This window comes from Nanorana parkeri, unplaced genomic scaffold, assembly GCF_000935625.1.
Source record: "Nanorana parkeri isolate BGI_ZX_2015 unplaced genomic scaffold, ASM93562v1 scaffold56, whole genome shotgun sequence".
Taxonomy (NCBI): domain Eukaryota; kingdom Metazoa; phylum Chordata; class Amphibia; order Anura; family Dicroglossidae; genus Nanorana; species Nanorana parkeri.
In genome coordinates this window covers 2,377,743-2,394,999 of record NW_017306324.1, presented here as the reverse complement: position 1 = coordinate 2,394,999, position 17,257 = coordinate 2,377,743, and the positions used below count along the sequence as shown (strand labels likewise).

The following is a 17,257-nucleotide window of genomic DNA, read 5'->3' as shown; positions in this document are numbered from 1 at the left end:
CACGTCTGGAACGCAGTAAATGTGCATCAAAAACTCGATCCGAATGTCCAAATTTCGGAAAATTCATACGCATTTTGATTTAGAACAAAACGAATCGCAAATGTCTAGTGGTTTATCTAATGCTTATTTTACTTTTGAAGGTAAATAAAACAGATTAGCAGATTTTATTAATGCTGTTTTCTTCATCCCCGTCACCCAGCAAAAAAAGATATTCAGCATCCACGGTCCGTACCCCGTCATACGTCGCTGCCTGCGCAGCCGCGGGTGGGTGGAGAAGAAAATGCCCAAAGTCACCAAGGCGGCTCAGAAAAAAGAGAAGTCTTCAGATGAGGAGACCGAGGAGGATTATGGCGATGGGAGCAGCCGTGATGATTATGGTATTAAAAATGGTTTTCTTTATCTTTTTACCATTCAACAAGAGGACACATGATGAAGGAAGGAGATTTTTGGGAATGACCAGGATCCTTCCAGGAAGGACCAGGAAGATATGAAAGATAATAATATTTCCACAAACTCACCCTGACCATCTATACCAAATTGCCAGTGACTGTCCGGGGTTCTGGTAGATTTAATGATGATATTATGATTTTTTACCTAATTAGATGATGATGGTGAAGAGGAGGATGAAAAGGATGATGATCCTGATGGCATCTATGACCTTATGGTAACTATCTAAGTGCTCACTATGCCCTTTCCAGCGCAGCTCACGGACTTCCACATCACTGAACCTTCTCCACTGTCATTTAATCACAGTTACTGCTGACTCACTGTAGTATAAAGACTGGTCTAGTGTTACAGTGGTGATGGACGTTTAGCTGAAGACACTTAGCTGAAGACATTTAGCTGAAGCTTTGAGACATTGTTAATGATATGGCAGCTAAGGGTTTGGTCAGTTCATATTACGTTGAGTTATTCCATGTGCCTGCTTTTGAGTTGAGTATACTGGAAACCAAAATGGACTTTAAAGGACCACTCTACCTTTGGTACAAGTTGTCCTTGAAGGCATGTCCCAATCACCCTGAGTGCAGCCCACCTAGCCCAATAGTTAATTTCATCCCCGTTCCAGCGATCTTCATGGTAAAGCCTTGCCCAGACCTGCATGGTCACTCTTGCAAAAGCATCCTTTTCATCCGGCACATGCGCATTGTGGTTCCATTCTTTACTATGAGGAGAGCTGTACTGTACAGGACTGCTAGAGGCCGGGAATGAATCGACCACAGCATGCATGCGTAGGACGAAGAGGATCCGGCAGGTACAATTCTGAGCAGAGCCACAGAATGATTGCTGGGGAGGGAACAAAGGTTTGTAGTGGACTCATTGGGCTGCACTCAGTGGGTGGGGGCATGCCATAAGTATGAACATGTACAGTTATCCTTTAAGGTAAACATTGGAATAATGGCTTTAAATATGTTGTGACTGATATACAGTACATATGCATGGAATACATACATTCGTATACATTCCCAGAGAATTTATGTACAAGTCCTGAATTAAGAAAGCTAGTCGGTTAACCAACGAAACATCTTCAAGAAAAATACAGGAAGTCCAGTTGCCTTGATTCATTTTTCACAGATATACCATGACCTGGATGAATGAGAACCTTTACAGACATTCATATACATGGTTTTTCAGTGGTAGAAAAGGGTCCTCTAGCACCCAAGACAAAATGGCCAAAGTGCGCCCCCATGAGCTTTGAACTACTTCAGCGGCATAGGTTGCAGGCAGTGCAATTTTCTTACCATGCTCCTGCTCATGGTCCAAATGCAACCACCTCTTCTGCCTATCCCTCAGCCTGCCCTGTGGATTAGGCACCTATATATCATAGAAGAAAGGCCGTTGAGATGGAGATTAGAGGAGAAGAAGGGCTCCACAGTGGTTTTGCTAAGGGGCCCCATCTTAAATAGTTACGGCCTTGCTTTAAAGCCCTGTAATGGCGGTCTGACTTTCTTGGCACTACTTGAGAGAACAGAGGAGAGATCTGTAATCATGAAGGAAGGTGACACAGACATTAATGTTTTCATCCTGACCACACAGGTTCCTCTATTCCTGACTCATGCAAACCAATAAACAAGTGTTAGTTTTATTTACACTTCCCATTATTTATACAGCTCTGTCTGCATTATACACGCGTTCTGATTTCATTTTTATTTTATCTTAAATTAAGCTTATAAAAACAGTAACTCCTATTATCCATTGTGTGTCCTGCCTGCTCAGTCAAGGCTTGTTCGCAATGAAATCCCCTATTTTATCTGGGCAACCAGAAGTGACGCCGTGGACTGCCGCTTCCTGAAAAAGGACCAAATGATGAATCACTACGCCAGAGCTGGCTCCTTCACCACGAAGGTGGGTCCTGACCCCTCTGCTTTGTGTCCTAATGGGTACGTTGTACTGATGAAGACTTTGCTTATGTACTAAGCTAAAGTAACGTGTGATGACTGTATGCAAGTGCATTTTGTGGCCAACAGTAAGTCTTTATTCATTACGTCATCTGACAGCAAATTCCTGAAATCTGATTTGCTGCTAAGAAGGGCACTGCACACTTTTGTTGTATACATTTTTTTCGGAGATGGAAAAAAAGGGACACTTATAAAGCTGGCAGAGGACACGCTCCTGCAGGGACCATGAAGAATCCGTGGGATTGGTTAAGCCCAATGTTACTTTCTTAACTGCTACTTTTCCTTGCCCAAGCACTCATATAGAAGCTGTGGGGGAAGTTTAGTGCAATGGGACCCTTTTGTTAGATAAAGTGGGTAAGAGTGAAAGCTGGGGTACATGCAGAACGGGATCTGACACTCCAGGAAGTGTTGGATCCCTGAAACATACTGTACCTAATGTTAAAGAACCTTTGTTGCAGGCTGGAAGTAGATAATATTATCTCCTCCTGCAGGTGTAAAGATGAGGTCTGATGACCGGGCCTCTTTAAAAATGTTAAATGCTAAATGATATTTTAGCGATTGGGTTTATATATACGTTAGGTCTGTGCATCAGACCAAAAACATAGAGAAAGAGGACAAGGGACTGTTCCACCAAGTGAGGCAGTGTCATTGCACTTTGCATTGCCTTAATAACTAATACCAAATGGTTTATTTTGCAGGTGGGGCTGTGCGTCAATCTTAGGAACCTGCACTGGTTTGATGAAGCCGACCCCGATTCGTTTTTCCCTCGTTGCTACAGACTGGGGGCCAAAGATGAGAAGAAGGCATTTATTGGTGAGGTTTTTCGTCTCCTCTAATCTTTGTTCACACCAGCATGCCCGGAGCCCGTTCTCTATGGCCTTCGAGAGTCCATTCCACCTCTCCATGTCGAAAGGGCTTATCTCACCATTGCTGAGAACTTGAAGAGTGTTCACTTAACATTTTGCTGTCTTGAATGTTACCTGTAACTCCTTGCCAGACCTTGTAGACCCCTTTAAAGCTGTGCCCAAGCCTTACCTTTTTCCCTCACCTGTAGCAATCCGTTTCTGTGTTGAAATCAGTTACTCTCAATTCCCTGTGAAGTTGATTCTACACAATAAAACCCTTTGAAACTCCAGCAGCAATCTGAGCTCACCTTAATTTCCTGTCTAAATGACTTTTACCTTTGATCCATACTGTTGAGCTCCACCATTCATCAATCACTTCTTCCCCTGATATATACTATAGTTGGCCCCTTTACACAGCTTTTGGCTTTCTCTGCCATCCATTATTTTGTTCCCAAGCTCAGGGTTGGTATTCTATACATGCACTACACTTCAGCTTCAGCTAAGAAAACCAGGTGGAATATCTACAAGTCAAACACATGCTAAGAGGTTCCTGATTCCAGCATAATGCCTAGCTGCTATGATATTCATTGTCCCCTTAGATCACATGTGTCAAACTCAAGGCCCAGGGGCCGGATACCAGGCCATTTCCTAGACTTCTACTTTCAGATCTAGGTATTAAGTTATTACTAAAACCAGTGATAATCGAATGCAGAGGCAATTATGATAAATATTAGATACATTTATATAGTCTTACAGATACGTTTGGGGGCAACCATAGTGTTGGATCGGCCCACGATTAAATTGAGTTTGACACCCCTGTAGATGAAAACCAATGGCCAGTAAATTCATTCAGAGTCAGTCCTTAAGGGGGTGACCCCTTATGTATAGTAAGATGTGAGACACCGGCACTCCAATTGCAATTCTTAAACGTCTGTTTATTGATGTAAATGCAGCATAAATACCCTCTGTGCACCGTTTCGGGGTCTCAAAGGATCCCCTTCATCAGGCAGAACATCACTTGACGTTTATGAATTGCAATTGGAGTGCCGGTGTCTCACTTCTTACTTTGATCGGGGCGGTTGAGACAGCCATCGACAGCCTCCGCACCCTATTCTACTACTTGGAGAATACTATGGGTTCACTGACTTTACCCTTATTTATAGTGCCCCTTAGTTCCATTGCTAGGTCCAATGTCGGGATGTGTGGAACTAAAGGTCTGTTTTGCAGCACAAAACTAAATGTGACGCATGTATGTATGTACAGTATGTATATGTATAAGATTTATTATATTTACTCAATTACAAAAATATAAAATCACAACACTTTCACCTTAAAGTTTCAGTTTGTCACAATAAATATGTCCATTTTCAACCTTTAGAGGATTTCTGGCTGACGGCTGCTCGGAGTATTCTCAAGAGGGTGTCGGGGAGAGGAAGGACCTTGGCCGCAGATATAGAGATCTATGCATTGGCCCAAGAGAATGTAACTAATCCAAAGAATAAACAAGGTAAAAACAAATCCTGTGGCCAGGTTGACATTGCACTGATTTAAAGTGAACCTGTCACAAGATATAAAAGAAACTTAGAAAGAGATAAAAACAAAGAAAATGTACAATAAGTGTTTTTTCTGTCTTTTGTCTGAGGATAAACCTGTGTTCATCCCAAGAATGTTTACATTGACTCTGTAATGAGAAATGTAAGAGGCTGCCATTGTTGGCGCTCATTTAAATTTGTAGTTCCCTGGCTATGCCTGGTTTCAGTACATTTGAGTCCCCGTCCTGGAACAAACATGATGTAAAATAATACTTGTTTCAGGCCAGTAAATCAGAAATGATTGAAGTCAAAGAAACAGTCAGCAATGGGATCCCACATACTTTTCTCATAACAAAGTCACTTTAAGCACACTTATAGTTGAAAGTCTCAATTTGCCATTCAAAGGTATATTACAACTTTTGCAAAAAAATAATAAATGCAGCCACATTGATGAAAGAAAAAAAATGTGCATTTGTTAATTATTTTGCATTGGAGCCTGCAAAGCATTGCAATGGATCAGTGGATTGTGGGTGCAATGCACAGGCTCCTGCAGACGGTTCTTCCAGCCCCAGGTTCATAGCAAGGTACAGGCTTTGCATTATGGGAGATGGAGCAAGTAATCAATGGAATACAAGCCTGGTGACATCACTGCACTTGTGTTCAATTGGGATCTACGAGTCCCTTTGCAACGTTGTCAGATTGTTTTTTTTAAGTTGGGTATACACATACATATTTTCTTCATCCAACCTATGGGCTGAATGAAAAAAAATATAACAGATTCCCCTGCTGTTTGCATTACATTCTGACAGCCTGCCGACTGCTGGTAGAGTACCCAAATGGAGCTTTCAAGCTCCGTTCTGGCCAAACTACAACTACTCCATCTCCATTAGGCCACAGGACGGTATTTGCTCAGCAGTGCACATATATTTCTATACTTTCTATGGACCTCTGACGTGCTATAGGTAAACCAGGCCCATTGAGGTGACCACTATTAGCACAAACTGAAGAAAAAAAAATATCCTTTTGCCAATAGCAACCAATCACAGGTTAGAAAAAGAAAGGAGGAAATTGGTTGAATGTTGTTGTTCACACCGCTGTACTTCCAACCCATACTTGTATTCCTCCAGTTTTCTTCCTGTCCGCAGATGCCAAAAGAACAAGTAAAAAACATGGAGGTCGCGTGCCTGCTCAGGTGATCACTACCGCCATCGAGGCTTGTGAGGCCTACCTGAACAGCTTGGAGCACGCTGACATCGACGTGAAAACGTGCAACGCTTCCGCTGTGACAAATGCATCGTGGGAAGAATTCCTGCGTCATTACTATCAGGTCATCCAGTAAGTGAACATGCAAATAATACAGATGTACTTGGAAAACCCATAATCATTAGGATGATAATACAAATTCAGTGGAAACCTGTACTAAGAGGAATATAGAAGCTACCTGGCTGTCTCTGCTTCAGTACTGTCTGATTTGGGCCCCATTCACATGGGGACTTATGCTGTATTTTGGGGTTTCTGCAGCAAGAACCAATGAATTCTTGTGGCAGGAATCCCAGGTGTCCCCATTCTGATGCGGCTGCTGTACCCATTGATGTTAATGACAGGGTGACAATGGATGCATCTTCGGGATAGATGATTGTCCCTGTATGCAGGATAGAGGCGTCCAGCAACAATCATCTATCCCAAACCACATGTAATCGTACAATGTATGACACGGACTGCTGCTGACAGATGCAGACACTGCCACCCTGTTAGTAACTTCAATAGATACAGAAGCCACATGTTAACTGGGAAACCTGACATTCCTGTTGAAGGAATCCATAGGTTCTTGCCGCAGGAATCTCAGAACACCCCGTGTGAATGTAGACTTACTGACCCAAAGCAAGCATGAGGCCAGTAAAGTCACAGAGAAGCCAGAACACCCAAACTGCATTGGAATAGCATGGCTGCCAGGGAACTAGCAATATCAGCAGCAGTGGTCAGCAATGGCAGTCTACGTGTTAAAAAAAAAAATAAGATCACCAGCGCTCTTCAGATTGCGGGACTTACATGAAACTACAATTAAGGGGGAGAAATGCGTCAGTTGGTAAAAGCAGGTTAGGGTGTCTCTGAAGAAGGTAACAAGATTCAATGTTAGGTTGCACTTGGAGTGTGAAGCTGTGCAGGGAAGGGGGAGCAGACTCATTGAACCAGCAATATGTATTGGCTTATAAGAACCTCTCTTTGTTTTATTGCAGTGATGGAGCTGTGATAGATCAATCGTCCTCCTATATGGATCAATGCGATCGTGTATTGAGTCGATTGGCAGAAGTGAACCCTCAGCTGGACATTGAAGGAGACAGAAATATCTGGATTGTTAAGCCGGGCGCCAAATCCAGAGGCAGAGGTGAGAGAACAACACGGCCTCATGTCTTGTCATACCTCGTTTTATCTGGAACTTTGGTTTTCTCTGCCCGGGTGTTTACAACAAAAGGGTCAACCCACCTAAAACGAATCTTTCAGTTATGAATGGAGACTGATTGATGCTGCAGTCTCTGCCCTTACCTCCTATTGCTTCAGATGTTATATAACCCTTCTGCCTTGCAGTACTGGGGGTCCCTGCTTTGAATCCCGGCCAGGTCACTATCTGCAAGGAGTTTGCATGTTCTCCCTGTGCTAGGGTGGGTTTCCTCCGGGTACTCCGGTTCCCTCCCACACTTCAAAGACATGCTGGAAGAGTAATTGGCTCCGGTCTAAATTGGCCCTGTATGTACGCATGTGAGATGGGACCAAAGATTGTAAGCTCCTTGAGAGTAGGAACTGATGTGAATGTGCACTATGTAAAGCGCTGTGTAAATTGTCAGCGCTATATAAATACCAATAATAAATAAACCAGTCAAGAGTCTCACTTCACCTGCCGTGTTCTCTGTATGAAGTGGTAAGTGTGGGAAAGGTCAGAGCAGGTAAGCAGAGCTGGGAATTGCTGAAGACTGGGAGAGGTAGAACAAAGCAGGGGGTCGGTGGTGGGGCATATTGCATTGCAAGGGTTATAACCTCTGTCAGTATTGTATTGCAGTGTCAGTCTGTGTTGGGGAGATTTCTCATTTCCTGTGTGGTCACATAGACAGCAGATCCTTTCAATGGCAACAGGGACAGCAGTGAAAATCTGACATGGGTTTTCTTTTCATGATTTTTTTGATTTCTCATATTTTATGGCACTAAAATATTTTATGTTGGCCCTCGCAGACCCTGAAAAGGTATTTTTTTTGCATCGTTAGTGTTTACATACAATTTAAACACACACATATACTGTATATGCACACACAACATGCAGTACACACATCTACATGAATTTCTAAATCGCATTCAGGATATCTATCTTATGGAGGACCTCACAAACTCAATATCTACAAAATACACATCATTCTCAAGTACTTGGCTTCCTTGGATGGAATTTGTGAAGTCACCTGAATATCTCACTTTTGGAGTGTAGCCCAAAACACGACAGAAATTGGGGGCTTTTCCATAGTTAGTTTTGATTTAATGTCATTTACTTCCCCTTAAGTACTCTTTTCCTCCACCCCTAATCCCCTTTACATAGACCTTATCTCTCTTTGCCAAGGGTTAACATATTTCATGGCCCCCTTCTCACCCCCCTCGTCTTTATTTGTCCAACATTCTCCCGAACATATGTGTCTCTTGGACTATATTCTGTCCGCATATTATTTGTGATAATAACCATGAGATGCCACTGACGATTTAAATGACAGCATGGGTAGCCCAGGATTTGGGATTATTGCCCTAAATTTGCTTTTTGCTTTGAAAAACACTGATTCGATTTTCTTGTTATTTACATGCAAAAAATGTAATCTGTACACCTTTCTGCACTGTTTCCCCCACTGATTTTGTAAAACCTTTGAAAATTTGAAAATAAAGAATTTATAAAAAATGATGAGCACACACACCAACATGCAGTACAGACACCTACATGAGTGGATCAATGATGAGCACACACACCTACATGCAGTACACACACCTACATGAGTGGATCAGTGATGAGCAAGCACACACACACACACACAACATGCAGTACACACACCTACATGAGTGGATCAGTGATGAGCACACACACCTACATGAGTGGATCAGTGATGAGCACACACATCTACATGAGTGGATCAGTGATGAGCACACACACAACATGCAGTACACACTAGACATGTGCGATTCGTTTCGTTCCGAATCGAAATTCGGACGAATTTTCGGAAATTCGGATGTATCCGAATTCCGAATTACAGACATAACGAATGCAAACGAATCCGAATTTCCATTTCCGAAATTCGGTAGAGTTAGTACGAACGTTCGTTTCTTATTCGTTTCTTATTCGTTTCGTTCGTTGGAGCAAAGTGACATTAGAGAAGGAGAAAAATATTTTTTCCCCCTCAAATGTCACTTTTGCTGCAAACAAACGAACGAAACGAATAAGAAACGAATAAGAACAGAAAACGAAACGAACGTTCGTACTAACGCTACCGAATTTCGTCCGAATCCGAATTCCGAATCCGAATTGACTTTCACACCCGAATCCTGAAAAACGAAATAACACAAATCCGAATTTAAAACGAAACGAAACTAAACAAATTTTTTGGCAGTGCACATGTCTAGTACACACACCTACATGAGTGGATCAGTCATGAGCACACACACCTACATGAGTGGATCAGTGATGAGCACACACACCTACATGAGTGGATCAGTGATGAGCACACACACACACACAACATGCAGTACACACACCTACATGAGTGGATCAGTGATGAGCACACACATCTACATGAGTGGATGAGTGATGAGCACACACACAACAACATGCAGTACACACACTTACATGAGTGGATCAGTGATAAGCACACACACAACATGCAGCACACACACCTACATGAGTGGATCAGTGATGAGCACACACACAACATGTAGTACACACACCTACATGAGTGGATCAGTGATGAGACTACCTCTCTGTTTTGGGTGATATGAAGGACACAGGAACACCTGGAGGAAAACTGCAAACACTGGGAGTACATACAGACTCCATGTAGATGGGAACTGATTGAACTGAACCTGAGACCCCAGCACTGCATGGGAGAATATCATTGTTTTTGCTCTGTACCTCGCACAGGTATAATCTGTATGGATCGGCTGGAGGAAATCCTGAAGTTGGTGGACTGCGATCCCATGATCGTTAAGGATGGCAAATGGGTGGTGCAGAAATACATCGAGAGACCGCTGCTCATCTTTGGCACAAAATTTGATGTCCGCCAGTGGTTCCTGGTGACGGACTGGAATCCGCTGACCATTTGGTTTTACCAGGAGTGTTATGTCCGCTTCTCAACCCAACCGTTCTCCCTGGAGAATCTAGACATGTAGGTTAGGTTGAAGCTTTATAGAAACTTGCTGTTTATAAGACACCTCTGTCCATACTGTGGTGGAATTTTGTCCAGGTCCTGCTCACTCAGCTGACATTTGAGCAGTGTGTGGCCCAGTTGGCACTCCTCCCTTCCACAAAAGTCGATTTTTCAGTTGACTTTTGTTGAAGGAGCCAGTCTGAAATTTAAGCTGAACAGTGAGTGCTGCCAAACCCAAACAATAGCCCATTGGAGAGGGTTTTCACATACAACAGGGTATAGCCAGCTTTATGCCTTTTGGTTGCTCATCTTTGGAATGGCTATAATTCTGGGGCTGTGAAAAAGCAGGCTAGTTGGTTCCATGGTTCCTGGGCTTCCCTCCTTCCCAGCCTTTAATACATACTGAATAATAAGGTGGAGGTTGAGCAGAAGTGAGAAGTCTTCTAAACCTGCCTGCATTGGATGTCTTTCTGACATCCATGTCTCGACCACTAAGCCTGGCCATCAGGGCTGGATAGCCAGCGAGCCAATGGAGGGCATGACTTATGGCGGTAAGGTTGCCAGGGTCATCATATTACTTTGAACACTTCATGTTGAACACATGTATAATAAAAGGTTCCAGACTGCTGCCCTGCCTGCCAATGCAGTGTGAATCTTTGACTGGTGTGGGTGTGTGTAGTAAAATCTTGGTGATCTAAAGGTTGCCACACACCTGCCAATTATCGTACGATAATTGCAGGAAATCCCACAATCGTACGATAATTGGCAGGTGTATGGAAGGCGTGCGACCGTTTCTACTGTACGGTCGCACGTCTTTTGTCTTACGGGCACATTGGAAAACCAGCCGCAAATGGTAAGATTTTCTGCGGGTTTGTGGCGTGCTCGTAAGACAAATGCCGCAAGCGCTCACTGCCCGCTCAGCATTGCAGTCATCGGAAGCCCTCCCCTCAGTGAGGCCCGGCTTGCGATGATCGCAAGTACGATCTGCCTGTCCAAGATGGGCAAATCGTACGAGCTCTTAATTACCTTACAACCATCTCAAGACGAAAGTCGTGCGATGGTTGTAAGGTGTGTGGCCAGCTTGAGACTGTATATCAGATCACATGGACAAATGAATGATTCGGAAGACAGAACCCCCCCCCCCCCCAGATTGATGGAACCACCTTAAATGCCAGTTGTAGCTTCCATATTTATTACTGTAATGTAGCCAAGCTGCATATATAGTAATACGTACATTTGTTTTTACTTACTGGACCAGGGACACAATTCCCTATGTTAGCAGCATGCTAGAGAGTCAGAACACTGCTCAGCACAGCAGCCTGGGCCTCCCATGGTCCAACACGTCCAGTGCTACAATCAGCAGCGTTCATACTCTCTAGCAGGCTGTTAAAGGAAGTGAGAAAATAATGGATCTACTGGTAGGATGTACAGGTAATACCACTTCATACGGACTCAGAAAAACAAAGACTGCTGTGTTAATGCTACTAAGAGACTCCATCCTATAGTATGTATCGTTTTGGATTTTGCCCATAGTTCTGCCATAATCATTACTATATTCATATGTGGGGACGACCCGGAATATTTTCAATATAAGATTCATAACAGTCTAATTTGATTCCCTTAGCGCCATCCACTTATGCAACAACTCCATTCAGAAGAATTTTGAGAACTCCCGCCATCGCCACCCTCAGGTGCCACTCGACAACATGTGGTCCAGTGACCAGTTCCAGGCCCATCTTCAGGGGCTGGGGGAAAGACATACCTGGTCCGACATCATCGTCCCAGGTATGAAAGCCGCTATCATACACGCCATGCAGAGCACTCAGGATATCGTGGAGTTCAGGAAAAGCAGCTTTGAACTGTACGGGGCCGACTTCATGTTCGGAGAGGACTTCCATCCCTGGCTGATTGAGATCAATGCCAGTCCAACTATGGCCCCTTCAACGCCAGTGACCACAAGACTGTGCGCCAGCGTTCAAGAGGACACCTTACGCATAGTCCTAGATCGGAAGCATGATCGCAACTGTGATGTCGGTGGCTTTGAGCTCATCTATAAACAGGTACAGATAATCTATCTAAATGAGAAACCCGAAATTCTAATGTTCAAATTCTAATGTATAGAGGACAGAATTTATTGAAACATCCAAAGCTGGTGACATACATAACGGTCCCCAACTCCACAGAGCTCTCTCTATTGCTGTAGTCAAACCTTTAATAATAGCAGCAAGACATCATTTTTGTATTTACTCCCAGGCATTGCTAGGCCATCTGGGAAGTATAAACCTATGAGTGAGTTTTTGGTCTGCCTTAGAGTGTCCTACCCTCTAGTGTTGTCTGTTTCATTGTGTCCTCCCCAGTAGCATTGACTGTCTCGGGGTGTCCTTCCCAGTAGCATTGACTGTCTCGGGGTGTCCTTCCCAGTAGAGTTGACTGTCTCCGGGTGTCGTCCCCAGTAGAGATGACTGTCTCAGAGTGTCCGTCCCAGTAGAGTTGACTGTCCCAGGCTGCACTCTGCAGTAGCATTGACTGTCTCAGGGTGTCCTCCCCAGTAGAGTTGACTGTCTCAGGGTGTCCTACCCAGTAGAGTTGACTGTCTCAGGGTGTCCTCTGAAGTAGCATTGACTGTCTTAGGGTGTCCTCCCCAGTAGAGTGGACTAGTAGTTGCCTGGTAAAGCTCTATATAATAACCCGACCACCGCAGTCATAAATGAAAGGTAGATAATACTTCTGAAAGGTGTCAAAAACATCAAAGTTCCCTTTTAATAAGTTGACCTTGCACTACCCAAGACCAGCGATGAAGAACGTTGGTAAAATCTTGGTTGTATTACAGGCTGCAGTGGATGTTCCTCAGTACGTCGGGATAAGTCTGCTAGTGGAAGGAGCCATGGTGAAAAAGCCACGTGTTCCTCACCCAAGACAACCCACTTACCTTGTCAACCCGGGCATCACTCATCTGATCAACCACCCAAGATCCCTCTCCATGGTGCAAGCCAAGGTGTCAACTGCAACAAGCTTTTCTGGGGCTCATGATACCAAACACCCCCCCGCCATCCCATATTCAACACGCAAAAGAATTCGCCGTACAAAAACTCCACACCACTTGAGCAGGGCAAAGACCACGTCCGCCGGGAAAGAAAACAAAGCGACGACAGAAGCTCGGTGCGGATCAGAGTGTGTGGAGTTGGTGAGACTTTCTGACAAGCTCAGTGTTGATCACAAGGACGCCAAATCTCTCGGGCACGGGGTAAGCACGGCAAGAGTCACACAGCTCCACCAACGTTTGCTTGCCACCCCTAAGCTGTGTCTTTCGGAAAAGCCTCTTTTAGCAAAACACCTGATTGGACAGAGTGACGCGCCACGTCTGGATCTGAAGTTTACAAGCCTTGACTCAGGAGAGATACAGCTTCTTAAGAAGGCGTCCAGGGCAGGTAAAGAGATCCGTTGTTTAGAAAACTTACATTCATCAATTTGTTTCTTGAGAAAGTGAGAGTTTAATTGCATTTCCTCTGACTGGTCACATATTTTTTTTTAAATAGAACGCGATTAATGACAACAGCCTATTTATATTGTGTGTGACAGTTACCTAAGGGCCATGGTAAAGTCAGCATCTCCAATCTACTTCCATGCACTGCCAACGTCTATGGAAAGATATATCCCTGACCTGTTTTACTTATATGAAGCGTCTACACCGGGGGTCGGCAACCTCTGCACTCCAGCTGTTATGGAACTTCAAGTCCCATGAGGCATTGCAAGACTCTGACAGCCACCGACATGACTCCTGGAGGCAGAGGCATGGTGGAATGTGTAGTTTAACCACAGCTAGAGGTTGCCTACTGCTGGTCAACACCCTGTGTGGGCCCAGGTGAGGTCATCTTGCCGGAGTTCCCATTTTCTGTTTGGATCACAAGATGACAGCTTCTGATAGGGGGGTGTCAGGCATGTGATGAGGGAAGGAAGCAGGGCCTTTGACTCAGAGTGAAGATGACCCACTGGCGGAACTACCAGGGTCGCGTGTGGCCCAGAGAGAAGAAGAGGGCCCGCAGCTGCCTGCTGCCCGCGGTGTTTGACACTTGTGGAGGGTGGACCGCGGTAGCAGGGGGTTTGGACTGTCGGGGAACTCCAATTCCCAGCAGGCAATTCTGAATTGAGAAAGCTGGTCGCATGACCAGTGAAACGGCTTACAGCAAAAAATTACAGCAAGTCCAGTTGCCTTGACTATTTTTTTACAGATAGACCACGACCTGGATGAATGAGAACCTTCACAGACATGAATTAAATTGCTCACCTCTACAGGCTGGTATGACCTCATGATTTATAAACGCAGCATAAGTCAACCAGCAGCGGCTCCATGGATGGAAAAAAAACAACTCCTAGTAGAAAAGTCTTGATTCAGAGGAGCTAAAGAAAAAAAAATTCCTTCCTCCTTAGGACACTAAAGTAAACTGAGCACTCTAGATAGGGGTGGAGTTATATACCTATAATGGACTGAGCCCGTGTACTTTGTTTGGTGTCCTGTAGGTGGCAGTATAACCGCGGTATGGAATTTAGCGCTGTGTCCCTCAATGAACATAAGAAAACAATGGCTGGTATTTCCTTTCTATGTTGTTACTAACCTTCTCTATCATGCAGGACTCGACCTCCATCGGATGCCCTGCCTGTTCTGTAAGGGAGTCTCCTCTCTGCCAGCCTCATGCAGCTGTTCTAAGAGCTGCAAGCTTCCCCCTAAAGCCATCCGCTTCCAGCTATCCAAGGGGACGCACCTCAACAAGTTCCAAGCAGGAGCAGAACCGCTGTCGGCCCGGGGAACCGCCATCATCACATCTCTGCTGCTGTGAACCTCGTCTGTCGGGTCACACACCGACCTTTTGTTTTCTTGTCATCTTATAAATGAGAAAGCCTCCAGAGGTCGGTGACATCACTTTATACTTCACAGTGACATCATATTTTCATTTTATTTAGGTGACGGAGTCTCTTTAAAGTATACCTGTCCTGTCACCAGCTCCGGCAGAAACCTTACAAATGCAGACTAGACAGTACCAGATGCTGACTGGTATCTATTCAAGTGAGAATCCGTTGCTGCAGGGCGGTTCCCTGAAACCCGGAATATGCAAATACTGACTTTTGGAAAAAGTCAGCAGCTAGGACCACTTCCTGTATCTCCATATATAGTGGCAATGCAACCTGCATTGCATTGTGGGATACCTGGTGTTGTTCTCAACAATTGGAAGACTGCAGGCCACTGAGTGTTAGGGGCTCTGCAGTGACAGACTCATGTGACCCATCAGAACCTGGCGCTGTCTAATCAGTAAACGTCATTATATCACTTAGGGGGGGTGACAGGTCTGCTTTAAAGGAGCATAGAGGCCGCCATTGTTGACAGATCCCTCTGAAAATGATGGCCGCCTGGCTGTCTCTCGCCTCCCTATTGCGTGACCTGGAAAATCTCTGAATTGTTCCTCATCTACATACTTGATCCGGAGCCAGTACCCAGCACCCCCAAAAATAAGACTGCACTGGGATCTGACGCATCCAATGTCTTCATCAGGCCTGGGGCCCCGGGTGTGTGGCCCCTTCCACAGTTTCAATGGTGCTACCTTCATTGGGCTTTACAGTGTATTTTCAAAAAACATATTTAGTACATCTCTGCCATGCGCGCCCAAAACTCAGGTTTTACCCTTTTATAATGCTGCAAGTACAGAGAAACGGCGATGGAACCTGCGTCCGCCGCACCGGCATGCCAAGCAGCAACGCCAACCTTGCCCATTTCCCTTCCGCTGAACTACAAAACTATTTTTCCTTTCATTTCTTTAGCCTAGCAGAGAAGCACTCGGGGCTGACAACACTGCTTTGGATTTCAGCCTGTGTTGTCACAAGACTAAAGGAAGTTAGGAGTATACAGGATGTCTCGCATGGGATGTATAAAGGGAACATAACAGGAAGTGTGATGGGATTGCAGAGACGTACTGAATACAATGTTTTATCGCGGCCAGACCGACATTTTAAAGACTTCCCAAAACCTTTCAGGATACAGACAGTTCTCCAACGCCAGGGGCCCATTTCTGAGGCTCCTAGAGGCAACAAATGGTGCAATCCCTGCGCTTCATCACATCACATGGTGCAATCCCTGCGCTTCATCACATCACATGGTGCAATCCCTGCGCTTCATCACATCACATGGTGCAATCCCTGCGCTTCATCACATCAAATGGTGCAATCCCTGCGCTTCATCACATCAAATGGTGCAATCCCTGCGCTTCATCACATCACATGGTGCAATCCCTGCGCTTCATCACATCACATGGTGCAATCCCTGCGCTTCATCACATCACATGGTGCAATCCCTGCGCTTCATCACATCAAATAGTGCAATCCCTGCGCTTCATCACATCAAATGGAGCAATCCGTGCGCTTCATCACATCACATGGTGCAATCCCTGCGCTTCATCACATCACATGGTGCAATCCCTGCGCTTCATCACATGGTGCAATCCCTGCTCTTCATCACATCAAATGGTGCAATCCCTGCGCTTCATCACATCACATGGTGCAATCCCTGCGCTTCATCACATCAAATGGTGCAATCCCTGCGTTTCATCACATCACATGGTGCAATCCCTGCGCTTCATCAAATGTGCAACTGTGCTATTTATTGTCACCGGTGATTGCTAAAACTGGAACACTGACAGCGACCGCACAGAAATGTTTCTCATCTCTCACCATCTACATTCACCTCCCTGCAGAAATGTCCCAGCTCTGTGCGAATAAAGTTTTCTAACTATTTATAGTGTTTTCTTATTGCCGTTCCGTATTCCGTAGTGCCGTTCTGCATTGCTGTATAATGTATTGCTGAGATTTGTAGTCCTCTATAGCTGGTTGTATTCTGCATTGCTGTATAATGCTGGGATTTGTAATCCTCTATAGTTGGTGGTATTCTGCTGCTGTGTATGGAAGGCGTGCGACCTCGATGATCGCATAGTTGGTGGTATTCTGCATTGCTGAGATTTGTAGTCCTCTATAGCTGGTTGTATTCTGCATTGCTGTATAATGCTGGGATTTGTAATCCTCTATAGTTGGTGGTATTCTGCTGCTGTGTAATGTAT

General features: G+C 44.8%; 1 protein-coding gene across 1 annotated transcript in view; it reads left to right on the top strand.

The window, feature by feature from the left end:
* LOC108804403 (tubulin monoglycylase TTLL3-like) overlaps nucleotides 1–14,998 on the top strand; it is a 16,172-nt gene extending 1,174 nt beyond the window's left edge. Inside the window, exons 2-12 of the mRNA XM_018576116.1 lie at nucleotides 200–377; nucleotides 603–664; nucleotides 2,215–2,343; nucleotides 3,095–3,209; nucleotides 4,620–4,748; nucleotides 5,919–6,108; nucleotides 7,011–7,159; nucleotides 9,932–10,175; nucleotides 11,782–12,217; nucleotides 12,988–13,585; nucleotides 14,787–14,998. Coding sequence (XP_018431618.1) covers nucleotides 200–377; nucleotides 603–664; nucleotides 2,215–2,343; nucleotides 3,095–3,209; nucleotides 4,620–4,748; nucleotides 5,919–6,108; nucleotides 7,011–7,159; nucleotides 9,932–10,175; nucleotides 11,782–12,217; nucleotides 12,988–13,585; nucleotides 14,787–14,992 — 2,436 coding nt within the window. The 3' untranslated portion in view covers nucleotides 14,993–14,998. The remainder of the gene's footprint in view (nucleotides 1–199; nucleotides 378–602; nucleotides 665–2,214; nucleotides 2,344–3,094; nucleotides 3,210–4,619; nucleotides 4,749–5,918; nucleotides 6,109–7,010; nucleotides 7,160–9,931; nucleotides 10,176–11,781; nucleotides 12,218–12,987; nucleotides 13,586–14,786) is intronic.
* The last annotated feature ends 2,259 nt before the right edge of the window (nucleotides 14,999–17,257 follow it).